The sequence below is a fragment of the Varroa jacobsoni genome, unplaced genomic scaffold, assembly GCF_002532875.2.
Source record: "Varroa jacobsoni isolate VJ856 unplaced genomic scaffold, vjacob_1.0 scaffold_954, whole genome shotgun sequence".
NCBI lineage: Eukaryota > Metazoa > Arthropoda > Arachnida > Mesostigmata > Varroidae > Varroa > Varroa jacobsoni.
The window spans coordinates 11196-27820 of NW_019213856.1; the positions used below are offsets into that span (position 1 = coordinate 11196).

At 41.4% G+C, this 16625-nt stretch overlaps 1 protein-coding gene across 5 annotated transcripts; it reads left to right on the plus strand.

Moving 5' to 3' along the window:
• Positions 1–510: 510 nt before the first annotated feature.
• cu (NADP/NADPH phosphatase nocturnin) lies at positions 511–16414 on the plus strand. Of its 5 annotated transcripts, XM_022841876.2 has the most exons (7): positions 5251–6933; positions 7293–8655; positions 10667–10977; positions 12762–12883; positions 12987–13190; positions 13325–13539; positions 13844–16414. In XM_022841876.2, the coding sequence occupies exons 2-7, from the start codon at positions 8474–8476 to the stop codon at positions 14184–14186; spliced, it is 1377 nt and encodes a 458-aa protein (XP_022697611.1). In that variant the 5' UTR covers positions 5251–6933; positions 7293–8473; the 3' UTR covers positions 14187–16414. The 5 variants fall into 5 exon arrangements, with proteins under 5 accessions (XP_022697610.1, XP_022697611.1, XP_022697612.1 ...); XM_022841875.2 differs by lacking the exons at positions 5251–6933; positions 7293–8655 and adding an exon at positions 511–1419; XM_022841877.2 differs by lacking the exon at positions 7293–8655 and having other exon boundaries at positions 5253–6933.
• The last annotated feature ends 211 nt before the right edge of the window (positions 16415–16625 follow it).

The following is a 16625-nucleotide window of genomic DNA, read 5'->3' on the forward strand; positions in this document are numbered from 1 at the left end:
CAGTCGACGAATTTGAAAGAAGCCATGCAGGATTAAAACTTTGTTAAAAAGGAGACAAGGGTTGGAAAGTAATTTTGCTTACGCTAGCGGTTGCTGAATGCGGTATTTCGAATAGCAGAAAACTTTGAGAAAAGAATGCATTCATATAAGTTTTAAGTTCGGACACAATAGCATGTTTAATACGTGTGTTATATTTGAAGGCACGTCACGATTTACGTATCCATATGGAATTCAGTTTCGTTACTATGCGCATGTACGATTCCTCTAAATAAATCATCCTAAATCCAGAAAGTTTGGTTTTTACCACTGTAAATGGCCAAACCACAGTAAATAATTTCCACAAATGGCAGAAAAAAACTGTCATTCAGCCTGTACATACGCGACGACTCGGTATCGCGCATCCATGATTACAGCAGTCCTCGCAGCGGTAGCAGAAGCCGCATTCATCATGACTTTTGTCCGAGTTTGACAGCTTGAAGGCCGTATTCTTGCCGGTATTGGGAATTCAGTGAAGCCTGTCCTGCATTTACGTTGATGGTAGCGGGTCTCGTATTCGTATTTCACCCTCATTCTCACAAGTGAACGGCGGTTACTTGGCGAGGGGACGGAGGTCAGCTGGTAGAGGTAATAGGATGCGCGGAGTAAGCGGTATATTCTAGTGTCAACTGGACGTCCTGTATGTTGCTGGTGTGAGTTTAATATGGACTTATTGGGCCAGCGCAAGCTGTTGTTATTACCAGCGTCCTATTTCGCCTATTTGTGACAGAAGTTGAACGCGACGTTCTCCACGTCGATGGCAGATAAGGACTTTGTTTGTGAAATGCCCAATCTCAGTCGGAACTTCTGGAAAATCGAGTGCGAATTATCTGTGTGTTATTACCTAACCTGTAACAAGCATAGCATCGAACATCGCTTAGAGACGAAGAACTGAGACTTATGCGAAGTGCTGCATTGCAAGCTAACCAGATTTTGTTCGGGATTCTTTGGACGGCCTACAGCAGATGTACGGAAACTGCCACCAACTGACACGGAGATGAAAGCCTGTACATTGTTTGAAATTTGGAAGAGCCCATCGATATTCTTGACTGCTATAATTCGTGCCGCAAATTCAGTTACTCCGAGCGAGTTTAACATTATCTCAGCCAAAATAAGTTTACTTCGAAAACTCTTGAAGCTCGCCAGCATGCATGCCGCGGAGCGATTCATCAGGGCGGTTAAAATGGGGGGGCAGGCGTTTTTGTTTGACGTCAGTCGGAGCGGCCAGAGGCCACTGACACCAATAGTCGCCGTATCCTGCCAAGATCCCGTCGACCGACATCAACTCAAAAGGAACAATACCTCTCTTGCATCAATAAGCAGCACCCTGCGTCCGATGCCTGTTGACCCTCATGCCTTAACGGAAGCCTACGAACCTTTCAGGTCAGTAAAACGTCTGCTACAGAGGAAAGTGCCACATCGTACTTGCAGTGCATTCTCTTCTTACGTGAAATTTGGGTATCTACGAGCTACTCCGAGGAGTGTGCTTTTCACCCAACTGCTCAAATATTAGACGAAGTTAATTACTGGAGTTTTCTTGACCTGAAAGCTGATGAGTGGCCTCGATGAAGCTAGTTATTAAATCAATTTTTCTCGTATCTTACGGAAAAGGTTTTTCTCGTGATCGAAGAATGTCTCTGTTGGTTTGCTTGTGGTTGTCCACACATGGCTGATTTTAGATAGAAAGGATACAGAGGCTCGTGGGGAAACATGCAACTACTGAACGTAACTGGTTACGTCAGAAATTTGTCTGCTTAAGTTCTGCAGGCAACGCGGCGCTATAGATTTAGTCTGGATGTTTTGATAGAAGATAGGGAGTGAAGTATATAAAATATCTATTCCTTTACTTTTCGAGATAGCGTTTTTTTTTCGTTTTGATTTCATTCCAAATCTCTATATCCGTGTGGATATTTACATTACATTACATATCATGCTATCCCCGTTATATCAACGAGCTATGTTTTTGTTCGGATTCCGTTCATTAGTGCGTTTATTAAGAAGGACTACAATCAATAATAGCCACGCAAAAGCTACACATGGAGATTACCAGTTTTTACAAATTTTATTGACCGTCACACTCAGAGACCTAGGGGACCTGCGCCATACCGGCTCTAAGAAATCGTTAAAAAAACAAAAACAAAAATCCTTTTTACAATGCACGCATACATTTACGAGTAACGACTTGGGTTCAAGGTCACATTTACGATGTATAAATTCGATTTTATGCGAAATTACGATGTATAAATAAAAGATACGTAGGGTCAAATAATGGCATCGTACTATATTCTGGTTCGTCAGCCGATTTTTCGCATCTCTCTCTCGTTAAGGGTCGTATTTGTGCTTCAGTTGCGCTTGTTATTTATGCGGAGAGGTGTATCATAAGTATTTTAGCTCTGTCCTTGCTGAATTTTTAAAAATTCAGCAGCAAATACAAATAACTATCCACTGTAACAATTTAGACCAGAGATATATTCAGCGAAACAATGTTATCTGTGTTATGAGTGTGCAATGTCGGGCTAATTCGCATATGCATACAAAATGAGCTTCTTGTGAGTAGTTTATTTTTGCACTAGAAATATATCAGCGGAAAGCTAAATATTTACAGGTATTTTTCGGCACCCTCTTTTCTGCCATGATTAGTCTACGCCATATAGTAACACGCATAGCTTTCACGCTAAAAAGACGCGATATATATCATATATTATTGTACGAATGGGAACATTCGTTGATAGGTCCACTTGTATTATTACCGGACTGAAACATCACATAATAAACTGATATATTTGGTAAATTTTTAGTCATAATTCGTACTCTGTATAGTACTATCAAATTGTTTGCCCAAGGTTGCTTATTTGGCAGCATTGTCTGCAAGCTAATGATTGATCACACAATTAATGGGGACTGAGATGATCGATCGAAGGTGCGCTTTATATGGCACAGCAACACAGCTGTAACGACATTAATAATTGGCCTGTTCTTTTTTTTGTCTCATGAATACCGTTGTGATGGTTTCATAAAGCGGGGAAGAATCAGTCCGAAACAATTTCCCTTGTAGATATCGATCTTACCTATAGCAAACGTATATACCATAAGCCATGCACGCCACATTCTTGTATAGTTGTATTATTTCTAAGCCAGAACCGTTGACAAATATCGGACCGTGAAAGCGACAGTTCGTTTTTCCTTGCTCTAGACTTGCAGGACGGTTTGGCAAGCGTCAGGCCGATCAGTATCAGGTCTCGGTCAGGGCACAGGGACAAGTCTGTCAGGTTTAAAAGATCGTACTGTTTCTGTAGCAAAAAAATTCAATGGAGAAGCTTATTAAACATCCAAGAGTTAGGTATCAACCGTGGATCTAATCTGGGCCGTTTATTAAAATCGCTTAGCGGTCCTTGAGGAGTTCTGGATCGGTGAAGCTCTCTCCGTTTCTGTTCCATGATATCCGCGAAGTCTCCGCCCAATCCACGCCATCTGCTAGTTGACAAGCATTATCCTCACGTCGTTGCGAACCCCTTGCTGTAGCTGCTATTGCTTGATGTCCCGTTACCTCTAAAGGTGAGCCTCATTGACGTCGGAGCCGCTTTGGGCCGTTGTCTCTGTGCAAGGAATCCGACCAGGTTGCGGTTCTAAGTGGTGTGCATATGCACAGCTGCTCACAGTAGCTTTACCACACTGTTATTATGTTTGAGTGGAAATAAGGCGGCATATTCATATGAGAGAAGGAAACGTGAGTAATAATGGTAACCAGATTTGCCAATGCATCGAAGAAATTACTAGTGATGTATCTCATCATATATGTACTTTTATATGAATCGATCAAAACAAATACAAGGAAGAGAGACCCCGGTCTAACGGGGGTTTTAATGCATATAGCTTTCGGGTGGCTGATAGGAAGAAAGTAAGCCTTCATCAGTGATATACGTACGTGTATTTACGAATGTACATATATTTATGGAATAAGACGTATATATACAACATCATGTGTACGGATTAGGCTAGCCGCACCGAACTCTGTTGCCCTGACCCTTGCGTTTTTCCTATAGCTTGTTCCACCCCCGCTTCTGCGCCACTAAACGCTCTCTCGCTCTTGCAAACGTCCCCAATACCAAACGCCTAATGTTTCCGCTGTCAAAATAATGGCTATGGCAGGGGCTGTACACTTCCCCGGCAGATTTCCCTCAAGTGTCAATAGAACGACAGGCATGGTTATATACATTCACACTAAGCATTGCTTTGAGTGATGTCGGTAGTCCTAGTCTCTTGTGTACACATCTTTGTATTGCACAATCCATCTGTGAGCCAAAACAAAGCCAGCGAACGCTCGCCGACATCATTGGCATTTTGGCGAGAAACGCGACCGATCTGAAGGTAAGTGATTGTGCTATTGTACAGTTGCAAATGTGGCAAATTTTGAACGACAATTTCTGCCAAAACTTGAGCTATCACCATTTAAGCAGAACAGCACGTCCATCAATGTGTACTTAAAATGCTCAACAAGTCGTTGTTTCGGCCCTTGGGATTATACTTTTGTTATTATTATATATACGCGATTACTATGAGGCTGGGATGAAATTACAACGACCGTATTCTCATAGTGCGTATTGCAGTAGGATACTTTTTTATTTTTCGCAAATCTGGTGGCGGCTTAAGTCAGACCTATATGAAGCCCGTGCCTGAAGCCCGTGCCTTTGCACGTGTCAGTTTCAAACTACGCTGACGTGGCTAACAGTTGTGTATCAATAATATGCGCTAATCTGTGAAGAGCAGCGTGTTTCGCGAAAAGGTTTTCGCTTTTTGCTTATTTTACGAGCTGTAAAAAAAAAAATCAGCCCCGAGACGACGATTCAGGGAATAACTAAAAAAATAACTCTACAACGTCGCATCTATAACAGGCGTTTCAAACTGTTAAAAAAACGACTGAAATTTTCAAAATCAGTATTGGTGCACAGCTATCGATGGACAGTTTTCCAGGAAAACGCTAGCTTTTTACCTATTGGAATTGGAAAATAGTTGCCGATGGATTGCAAAGCTGTTGCAAAGTTGTTATGTCGCTCACATAGACATCAACGAAGGCTTTACGTGAGTGAAGTTTGAACTATAATAGCTATTCTTGAATTGGGTGGGTTTTGTTTGCCGACGGTTGTGCCGACCTCACCAAAATTGATAATACTTATCACGATGTATGAGTCAGAAAATAGATAAAGCCTTACTTTATTCTAGGGGTACACATGATGTCCGCTCCAGGCACAATAGTACCTCAGCTCGGTATAGTAACTCGGTATAATTTATAAAACAATTTTTATGAACTGTGTGCCTTTTATAAAATAAGCAAATAAAACGCATATTTACAGTTTACTCTTATTGTGTTACCGCTAAACATTTACATAGTAGGATTAAACATGAATCTCACATGGGGCTATATATACGAAACGTATTATTATGTTTCGTCATTTTCAGTTTCATTTTGGACTTTCGAGATCAAGATGAGAGCTTTAGCTTCCGGTTAGAACGCAAATTTATCCTTTCCAAGAAATCACTTTTAATCCATTAAACCCATGGTAACACACGTGCCAACGCCTCGGCCCGCTGGGTACGATTCAGCACCGTGCCGTTTCCATCGGATGACAGCCATCGAACGCGTCAAGGGACAGAAAATGAATATGCCTACAGCGCTTTAAAGCGATAGAGGTCTCTCTAGTAAATTCACTCGCTGCGGAACGTCTTCACGCATTTCACCGTTCGCCATAGGGCATTAGGCAGGCCTGCAGATTATGTAGTATAAACAGCCAGCCGGTGGAATTGCAGCGCCGTCTAGCGTCTATCGTTGCAATCTTGCTAGTACTCTCCGTGGAAAAACGAGAATAGCGTACGTAGCGTCTGCTAAACACGCGATGCTATCTGACCGTTAGGCGTTACTTGACCGCTGCTTACGTATAACATGATAAATAATAATAATAACATTAACCTTTAGGCTAAAGAAGAGCGTATGCCGGTAGTAATGGTCGAACGCGCACGAATATATTAAGACTCCCTGAGAATTATGCACTGTTACGTTGTGGCTGCTGCTGCCGGCGGCGTCGTGGCGTGATTGTGCTTGGGAAAAAATCGGATAGTACCGGAATGGAGCGCACACTTTGAGCCTAAAAGCGTTACGATAGCGTACGCGGCTGGTTTTCAGTTGACCGTCACACGGCTCTATACCGGCAATCACTGTAGTGCTGCTGTTATTTTTGTGACTGTTGCTTGCTAAGCGCGATCAGCTGATGGTTCTGCTGAATCGAAAACAAGAAGATGAGTGGGTGACATTGAGTTTACGCAGCTTTCGTTCCGTGTTCCGGTTTATTGTCCGTTGGTGTACTTCAGTGTATGGGCATACGTGTGTGCGCGCAATGTAATGGTACTCTGTTGGTGCGATGTTGTTACCGGTTCTGAGAATCGCTGGTCGTTCGCTGTTCTCACTGTGCAGAGCTGATTGTTGACAAAACCGGTGCAATAGAAGATATTGAAATGTCATTTGTACCATTATTCAAATGTGTTGCAGCTGTGTTCGCGGTTTGTCGAATACGTGATACACTCGCGAACAGTCTGGCTAGAAGTATATCCCTATGTTCGATGGAAGTGACCTGCAGCCATGGCGCTAGTGGGTGCTAATAGTATCTGGGTGGGGTAAAATGAATTGCTTTCACCTGCTGCTGTTACCACCCTTGGCGGTGAATCCTTTAGTCGTTCCTGAGCTTAGCTGGAGCGAGGCCATTTGGCTGCGCCGATCCTGCCATCAGGACCCAGTGTCTCAGCAGACTGTTTCGTCATCTGCTTCGGCTCGATGTCCTGCACTACAGGTCCGATTCAGTCACTGTGGCTACGCGCGACTTTTTGTGGCCTCTGGAAACGGATGAGGTAAAAGCTGGAGTTTAGGTACGGTTCGACTACTTATCAAGAATTAGGTCAAGTGGAAAGGTCTTCGGGCGTCTTCACAAACGGGTATCGTTTCGTAAACAGAACTTTGGAGCTGAACAGGACCTTCCAAGGGCTTGTTAGTCGGATATGTAAAGAAAAGCGAAGAACTGTAGTTATCCTGAAAATGTGCTTTATGTCACGTATAGCTAGGGAACTAAATGTCCATAATGAAATTTAAATTGATTTTTTGCTCTTTAAGAGTTGTTGTCAATATTCGCAGTAGCTTCTAGAATATCTAATCGTATCAACAAAACAGGTGAAATAACCTTTTCATTTTAGCCTGTTTTACTATTCCCCAGGTGTAAACCCTGTGCCTGCCCAGGCATTGTATTAGCTAACAGCCCGCGTTGCCAGCTCTCAGATCTCGGTTTCATTCGCTTGCTCGGCCTCCGAGTGCTGCCTGCAGACATTCCCGACAGACGTGCCCAGAAGATCATTAACAGAGCACAGTCTTCTAGAAGAAAGATATCTTAGATATGTTCTGTCCACAGACACGTAGCAACAAGAGGCTTCGTCAGGAAAGCCCAATGCTTTTTCTACGTCTTGTCCTTCTTAAAATCGAATAAAACCACGGAAACGCCCTTACCTAAGTCTATAATGGTAGCACCATCGCAAGGGCGTGAACAGTGGGCGCTATACAGCGATTAAGCACTGGCATTGGTTTCCCTAGGTCCTCTCAAAGGCTGACTGGAGAAAGCTCAAGCTGCCGTGAGGGTTTTCGCCCTCTGCATCGACTGCTGTGAGCACTGCGTCTGTGACGTTCAGTCTGATTGAACTACGACAACTTCTATGGGCTTTAGACGTCCGCACAGTCAAATCGCACAAATTACCTTAATTCTGCACTGTGCAAAAGCTCGATGTAAAGGTAAAAGCACAAAGGAGGTTGTGCTTGAGCTGGAATATGTAATATTATTTTTACTGATTTAAGGAAAAAATACGTTAGCTGTATTGTGAAAGCTCCGAAGAACATTGAGAGTGATAACAAGGCAAAGATATATGTAAAACATCGCGATTTAGACTGCAATAGTCGTACGTAGCCTGTTACGCTTCGAATACCTGGTGATCATATATTGTGCTATAGAACTGGTATAGATGCCCTTCACTGAACTGTCGATACCTAAATCTGACGTGAAAAATTATACGACAGATTTGGCTTAAATAATCGCGTTGGCATAAATGTTGGCCCCAACTCAATTATGAGGTCGTTTACCTGTACAGCCCGCCAGATACCCTTTACCGTTTGTTAGCGGACAAAATCACTATCGAATTGCTTCTAACAGCCACAATTATGCGTTTTCGCCGGATCGCTCCACTAGAAAGTGAGCGTCGGATTTAAAACGCGCACCACGAAACTACAGTATTAATTCAGGAAGACAGAAAACCGTACTACGTAGCTAGCTGAAGTAGAAGCTGCCGACAGAAGTGGTTCGTTGGCTCATGTGCGCAGTTCAAAAAACCAAAAGCACAAAATTGAGGTCCTATGGCAACGGCTACGCGCTGCTCAGTTCCTACGGCTGTTGGACTAGAAGACCCTTATTACAACCGCAGCAATGAAAACAGTCTCAGCGGAACGTTACTACGAAATCGGAAGGAGCTAGCGCCAAACGAAGAAGAGTCTCTGCCCAATGAAGTTGACGAAATGCTTCGTGTACTAAGTGCGATGTAAGTGGGTCTACAAATTTAACACGCGCGACAAATGTTCCGAAATTCGGTAATTATATTAGAGACAAATTGTCGACATGACACTTCTATTTTAGCGTCGTCATGACGTAATTTCCAGTAGTCGATGGATGAATGGCACGTTTGATATCCGAAAGACAAAGAAATCAGGATTATTTGGTCAGTTTACATGTAGAATATGTAGAAAACTGTATCCGAAACAAATCTTTAGCCAAGCTTTCGTATCGGACATCACAGCCTCGTATTGTAGCGGAGGGTATCTCCTCAAGCAAGAATTTAATACACGCAAGGGTTAGGAACAGATTCGATGAATGAACAAAGCTGTTACGTAGATCTTCTTTAATCCATTTTACTATCCAACAATAGTCCATAGCATCGGGCTGCCACTAGATCTTAGGACTGGGAAAGAGTTAGATACAGTTGTATCGTAAGGTATTTGCTGTTAAGCTGTAACTCAATTAGTTATAGTTTGTTTTAAATCAACTGTTTCGCCGTCATTTCACGTATCTATCACGTAGCCAGCTACCTCATTATTGCAGCGAGACTTAAGACGTTTACCCCTACTAAAGATGCATCTTCTTTCTGTTGTTTTAGAAGCTTCATGACACTGCTTCTAGCCACGAATAAATGACATGACAGAGTGGCGTATTGTGTTTCTATTATTAAACGGCCCTGTTGCGAACGAGTAAACAAGGTTATTGACAGGCTCGAACGTCTTGGTCAAGCGACGTGGCCCTTTACCGGCATGCAAATAAGATCGAGTCATTGGAGACCACGTTGTGGTCAAAAGATCGCATGAAGATTACAGTTGTCTAAAAGTACAGAATGATGGCCTTCAAATGGCTTGTTTACCATCGCAGGTCAGACTCATCAGAGGTTTATGCGTGTAAAATATATGTTGAGATGTGGTATTTGAGTTCGGGAGAACTTTGCTGGCTGGGATGTTTGTCATAGCAACTACGCGTCATCCGCTTCTCAATCTACCAAAGTAGGTTTCTTTTTCTAAAAACCTCGTCATAATAAAAACAATGAACTCTTTCAACGAAAATAAGTTATTGCCTAAATATCTTTTCGCATTGAATAAACGTCAACGAGATAACTTTCTGAAAAATCCAAGGGATATTTCTGCGAGGCTGCTGAGGAAATTTTCAATCGGCTTGTTCACCTAAAAAGATGACTGGCAGCTGGTGTTTATGACAACATTGGGTCAAAATATTCCGCTGCATCAGTCCGATCGTGTCCGGAACGGCGATATGCTGTGCCTAGACTCCGCAAACGATCTGGTAACCAACAAGATCCGTAAATTCATCAAAAGAATTTTTGATACATTTAGATATTTCATACAGAAGTTAACGGCCATTTTAGAAAGGAAAATATGTTGGGTCGTACAGATCAGCTCTGACGGTTTACACATTTTTGGGAGTTCAGATCATTTAATTCCACTTGAATTTTTCATATGTAACGTAAGTGTTACTCCGCCTATAAATATCGGTTAACGCATGGCTATTTTAGGTTAAAATTATTGGCAGACTGGAGATAGATTGTTCCGAAAATGACTTGAGACCTTAGGTCACAGACGACAAATGAATCGCGACCGTCAACAACAACAATTCTAGTACAGACTTCCTTGTTTGTTTGTCTCTGAAACAAGTCTTAGAAATAAAGGACAAGAAAGTGTAAACTCTGGCACTTTTTCGTATCATTTAGGCCATAGGCTCCATCTGGGCTGGTCAGTTGTTACGTTCGGATTATACAAACAATAGGTCTTGGGATTTAGCAATAGTAAGTGATTAACAGTACACGAAGCTATTTCACTTCAGTGACATAGATATATGATATCGATGTCGTTTACTCATTTTTTTATGTTACGAATTATCAAGATCGAAGGGGCAGCAGCTGTGGCAGTGCTCCTTGTTTGCCAGATTGAACAGTTTCGCAGAACTATTTTCATTACACAATAGTTTCCAACTTATTTTTACTTATTTTCTTACAGAATGGGAAGTTTGGCTGGTCGCGCCAAGATTCTTAGCGAGGACCGTGCTGATCAGGACGTCGAGTCGGAGGCCTCCGCGTCGACAACGGTTATTGCTGTATCGTGCGCTGTTGAACAACCACAACAGGGACGTTCGATTTCTTATCGGGTCGGTTTGCCCTCAACGCGACTAGGCTTGCTAGAGCGTTGCCGTTACGAGCTGGCTGCAATGCCCCCGATGATTACCAGATCATTTCTGGAGTCTGATCAAGCACAGCATATTGCTGTTCCGGACACGATCCGAGTGATGCAGTGGAACATCTTGGCTCAATGTAGGTGTTCCATGGGTTTAAATAGGCTCAATGTTATCGTTAACGCCACTTTTTTGAGTAAACAAATAAGCCACTACAAATACTTGATTATAATAGATAATAATAAAATATCTATTATTTTATTATTATCTATTATTAATTCAATGAATAGGCCGAGATGGTGCATTTTCGGCTAAACAGCGATAGACCTTGGGTCTATTCTGTATCGCCGTCTATTTTGTAGAGGGCGATGTAAAGATATAGAGAAGAGATCAACTAAAAGGGGGCGCTCAAAAAGAAAGTCAGCAGAGAGGAAGTATAACAACACATCTGCAATGTCGTTAAGTGTGCCACGCTGCCGCGCAGAAGCTTACGCTGATAACAACTAAATTTCTGTTGAATTGTATGTTGTTATCAACGTACTATTTCTATCCTGCTTTTATCATGGCACGGACAACGATGAGCTAATCTGTAGTTATAAGATCTAAGGTAAGGGAACTAGTTAAGCTGCCCGAAACGCTTCGATGGAGCACCTTTTATTATCGTTATCACAAAATGACTATGAACCAATAGATAAATAGGCACAATCCTGCCGGAACAAGATTTTTCGCTCATACAAATGTCCAGCAAATAAATATCAGTTCATCGCTCAGAAGGCAACTGCTATTGCCCTCACGCTGATTCGGTAATGAAGTGCTACGCTCGGCCTGTTGACAGTTCTATACGTTGGCTTCGTGTGCTAAACACGGCTGGGACATATATCCCAGCAACTTGATAAATTATTCAATGCTATGTTGCATGATTCCGGCACGTCGATCTCATTTTGCCGGTTTATATTTATGAAGTGTACGCAAACAATAGGTCTAGGCGAGGAAATGAGTCTCTATATTCAAGACACAACAAAATTATATGGTAATAAGATTTATTAGTATAGATGAACCTGTTTTACCTGCATTGTAGAGAATAACAGATATCCCCCACCTAACAAACCTAGGTAATGCGCAGACTTTACATCAAAGTCTTAGTTACGAACTAAGCTCTCCATTCTATAAATTAGCCCCCTACACGTAATTCATTTGAGCGATAATCTTCTGCATTGAGTTTCTGCTAGCTTCAATAGTTTTTATATATATATATATATATCAATATAGCTTCAAATAGGCAGTCTCAGTTAGTCCTTAGCATACGATGAGATAACATGGAACCTGCTTCACTGTCTTAATTTCTCTCCGGTTTGCCACAAATGTCTGGATATAACACGCGCTAAATTAGATCATTCATCGTCAACAGAGCCCCCTGGTTTCTCACAGATTGCGAAAGATGTTGCCTGACCTTTACCGTGACTGACGCTGACCTTAGAACTTGTGTACACTTCAAGTCGTCTATGTCATGCGGCGTTTAGATGCGACCTGGAAAAATTTTCGAATCGGGTTTCCCGCGTTAAGTATCGGGGTCAGTTTTCTAGTGCTATGCCTAACTGGACTCGGTTGTTTTGATTAGTTGGCGGTAGCAAATGGCGGTAGGCAACCTCGAGTCTTGGAAACAAGTCTCGAGGAGCTGTATACTCCAATGGATTAGTGGCCGCTGGAGTCATGGATTGATCGAAGGTCGCACTTGGCGGGCGCTAAATACGATGGGACAGCGTGAACAAACGCATATTCATAGTTCGTACATACAGAAATCGTCTTGTTTAGCGTGCAGTAGATGTTAGAGGCAGACAAACAAAATATACATTTTGAAATAACGTATTTGTTTCTTCAATTGTCCTACGTGACTTAACGTTGTTGCATAAAATTTGATTTTAGCACTTGCAGAAAAATCGGATAAGTTTATCTGTCCTGACGAAGCCCTGAACTGGAACTACCGGCGTTGGCGTATCCTCGAGGAGGTTCTCACGTATGGTGCCGATATCATTTGCCTTCAGGAGGTCAGTACAGTTCCCTTGAAGCGTATGTTGCAGTTTCAAGATCCAGTATATACAGCCCGCCCGTACAGGCTTGTACTCCATACGCGAAAGGTCTGTTTTTTAGGTGGATCACTTCAATTTCTTGAAGGCGACGCTCGGTCGTGTGGGATTTGAAGGCTGTTTTTTCCCAAAGCCAGACAGTCCGTGCTGTTACATCAAAGGCAATAATGGACCGGATGGTTGCGCGGTGTTCTTCGATTCGTCGAAATATACACTACTTCATACTGAGCGAAAAGTTCTTGAAGTATTCCGCTGTCAAAGCAATCAAGTATGATAATCAGGCCGATCAACTAAGAAAGCAACAATTATATCTGTCACCGATATATTTAAATGTTTAATAGATTTCGTAATTATGATGTAAAAAGTCTAAATCCTAATGCAGATATATTTTTACTGGTTAAGGTGGTGATCATGTGTACCTTCGAAAGAAAGCTTGATAGCAAAGTGTTTTGTGTGGCCACAACGCATTTAAAAGCCCGTGTCGGAGCACTCCTACCGACGCTACGCAATGAACAGGGGAAAGACCTCCTTCAGTTTGTCCAGAGTCACAACACAAATGATTATCCTGTCATCTACGCCGGCGATTTTAACGCCGAACCCACGGAACCCGTTTACAGGCATGTGGCTTAGCACGGTGCGATACCAGTAGCTTATAGAATGTTGTTATGCAAACAATGAAGTATTAAAACGTTCCCTTGCCCGTACGTATATACATATATATACATGTATGTATATGTATGTATATATATGTATATATATACAATGTATATATATACATATATATACATTACATATATATATGTATATGTATATATATATATATATTCCACTCAATCGGTGTATGAAGCGTAACATTGTTATTCACCCAGTTTATCACTCGTTCTTTGACGGGACCCATTTTCATTCGCTTCCCATTTTTAGGACAATGACGCAGTCAGGAAATTTGTCGAGTAGCTATGCCATGGTCGCTAGCAGATCTTCTGCAACGTCCGCAACTACCGCGGCCACTACACCTGTAGTTGACAATGATGGAAATAACGTTTGCGACTCTGCATCGAACGAACCCCAATACACGACATGGAAGATCCGTGAAGATGGCGAGGTGTGTCATACGATTGACTACATCTTCTTTTCCAAGGATCGCTTCAATCCCGAGCGGGTGTTGACTATGCCTAGCGATGAAGAACTCGGTAAAGGACGAGCTCCATCGCTGCAATATGCGTCTGATCATTTTTCTCTGTGCTGCGACTTCCGACTTCTCTAAATGGAGGCTAAATTAGCGCCTTAATAGAGAAAAATTAGCTGCAAGGGTACACTAAAGAAAAGAATCAGTAATAACATTTTAGATTTTTAAACGTATATCACTACACGGCATTTCGATGATCCTAAAATGTTTCTAGGAGAAGATTGGCGATCATCAACGTCTTATCGGATCATCAAGTGAAAACAAATTCCTCAACTGAAACGCAGGGACTTAAGCACTTCGATGAAGTAGAAGACATGATGAAAAAACATAACTGAAATGAAGTGAAAGCTATTTCGTTAATGGGAGGACTGAATGAAGTGGGCGTCTTCATTTCCAAAAAAAGGACTTATAATAATTATAAGTTCTTAAAAAGGGCCTAATATTTATATTAGGTCCTTTTTTTTCTGATGTATTGAAAAGCTGGTGCGGTATTAACGTACTTAGAAAACATATTATGCTAATTATGTAAGAAGCTTTTTTTCAGTGTTGTAAAGCGTCTGACTTGAGAGATTTGAGTTTTATCGGATGTACACAGGTTTCCATTATACTGTATATACTAATAATAGCAAAAAAATAGTGATGAAAAATAGTGAACGACAGATAAAAACTTCTATTTAATATATGCTATTTAATATATGACGACAATAAATTAAGAATTATGTTGAAACGAAAATTTCAACCGGTGCTTTAATGTACCTCTTCGTAGAGATAGATGTTCTAGATAACACGATTATCGGTAAAATCGTAAAGGGCCGGTTGCCATATATTTATATACTTCTCTGACCTTTCGTCTGACGTTGATACCACGATAGAATTGAAACTAAGGCCAGTTTAAGAGAGTCCTTTGAACAACCATATTGATTGAAGCTTATTATTCGAAATAATCAACAATCAACTGTCCGGAATAGTACTATTAAAGAGAGGATTATCGGGACATTGTTAGTTGTTAAGTCCTGCCAGATTACACAATAATCCTGATCTAGGGGGGTCAAAGCTAAAGGTGAAAAAAACTTAGTAGGAAACTTCTATTTTGCATTGCCACTGAGTCCTCGATCGAATCTGTACACCTTTGGAGACTTAATGGCAGCATGCGACTTAGCCGATTTAAGAAACACTTCAGTAGCAAAAAGAAAGACAATTGACAAAAGGGTAGTCCTTAGCAATCAAAGTGCAGCATTCTAGTTCCTATAGATTGTCGATGTTATGTTGATGCCGTATAGCATCCGAAAACGAAGGAATAGTTACATGTTAAGTTTGTCAACTATTAAAAATATTTTGTTTGTTTTATGGCCTATTGCTCTCTGACTTATAAGTCAGAGATCAATATGGGCGAAGGCCAAATATTCGATTGGCACTTATCGTTACTGTCGTGACTATGTGTTTGATCACTGGATCGTAAAAACTGCGTTCCAGCCTCTGCTAAGCTACTTAGCAACTTACTCATGAGTGAGTAGATCCTTAGTGCTTAGCCCCTAGGTTTCTTTAGAGATTTTGGGTCGCGGAGGAAATTCAAACCTCCAGTAGGAGTTCCTACGAACGTGCGTACTAAACCTGTCGATCATTTAGTTGAATAGCATACAAAGAAGAACCTGCATACTTGCCGCTTGGATCGGATGAAGATATTCGTGGACCATGGCATGCTTAATGGGCTCATGTATTTTCTCGCGTACCCTATATACTCCTGGATGCGTTGTGTTCAACTCTATGATAAAGAACTACATATACTGGGCGGAGTCGCGCCTGGTTCGTTCAGGATTTGAAATTCCGTAAAACCGCTAGATAAAGTACAACGTAAGATCCTATGCTATATAGACCAATACGACAAACTGACGTATTAGTAAAATGAAGCGAGCGCACGCTTACGCCGACGACAGGAAAGCTGGTCGGTGTTAATTAAGCGTTGACACGAACGATTCCGCCTGCAAATTGCTTACGGGATTGAAACGTATAGATACCACATGGACTATGGCACCATTGTTTCTACTGTGCTTTAAATTGCGAGCAGAACATTTTTCGATGCAGCTGTGTTAATTAATAGAGGATTTTAGAACAATATATAATAATTATATATAAATAAATGAGCAACAGTCAACAATCAAAATTGTCCTGTCCGCTGTAAGGTAGATAAAAATGAATGAAGCAGGGTCCTTCGTGGCCACTTCGTTCGTAAATGTCCGACGAGTATCAATTCTTAACCAAATTGTAAATGCTAAGATATTGTAAATAAATATTGTGCATAAACGCAGCTTGATGTGTTCTACAATGACTAAGTAAAACAAACGTTTGTTAAAAAAAGCCAGGAGTAAGTCCCACCGTCAGCATATGCTATAAGAGAGATGTAATTAAATAAATACTCAACATGAACTGCTATTATAAGAATTACATAATTGTAGATGCTAACCTGTGGCTTATGTCTCCTTTTTGTGTCGTTCTAGGAACATCTACTAATAATAGTTG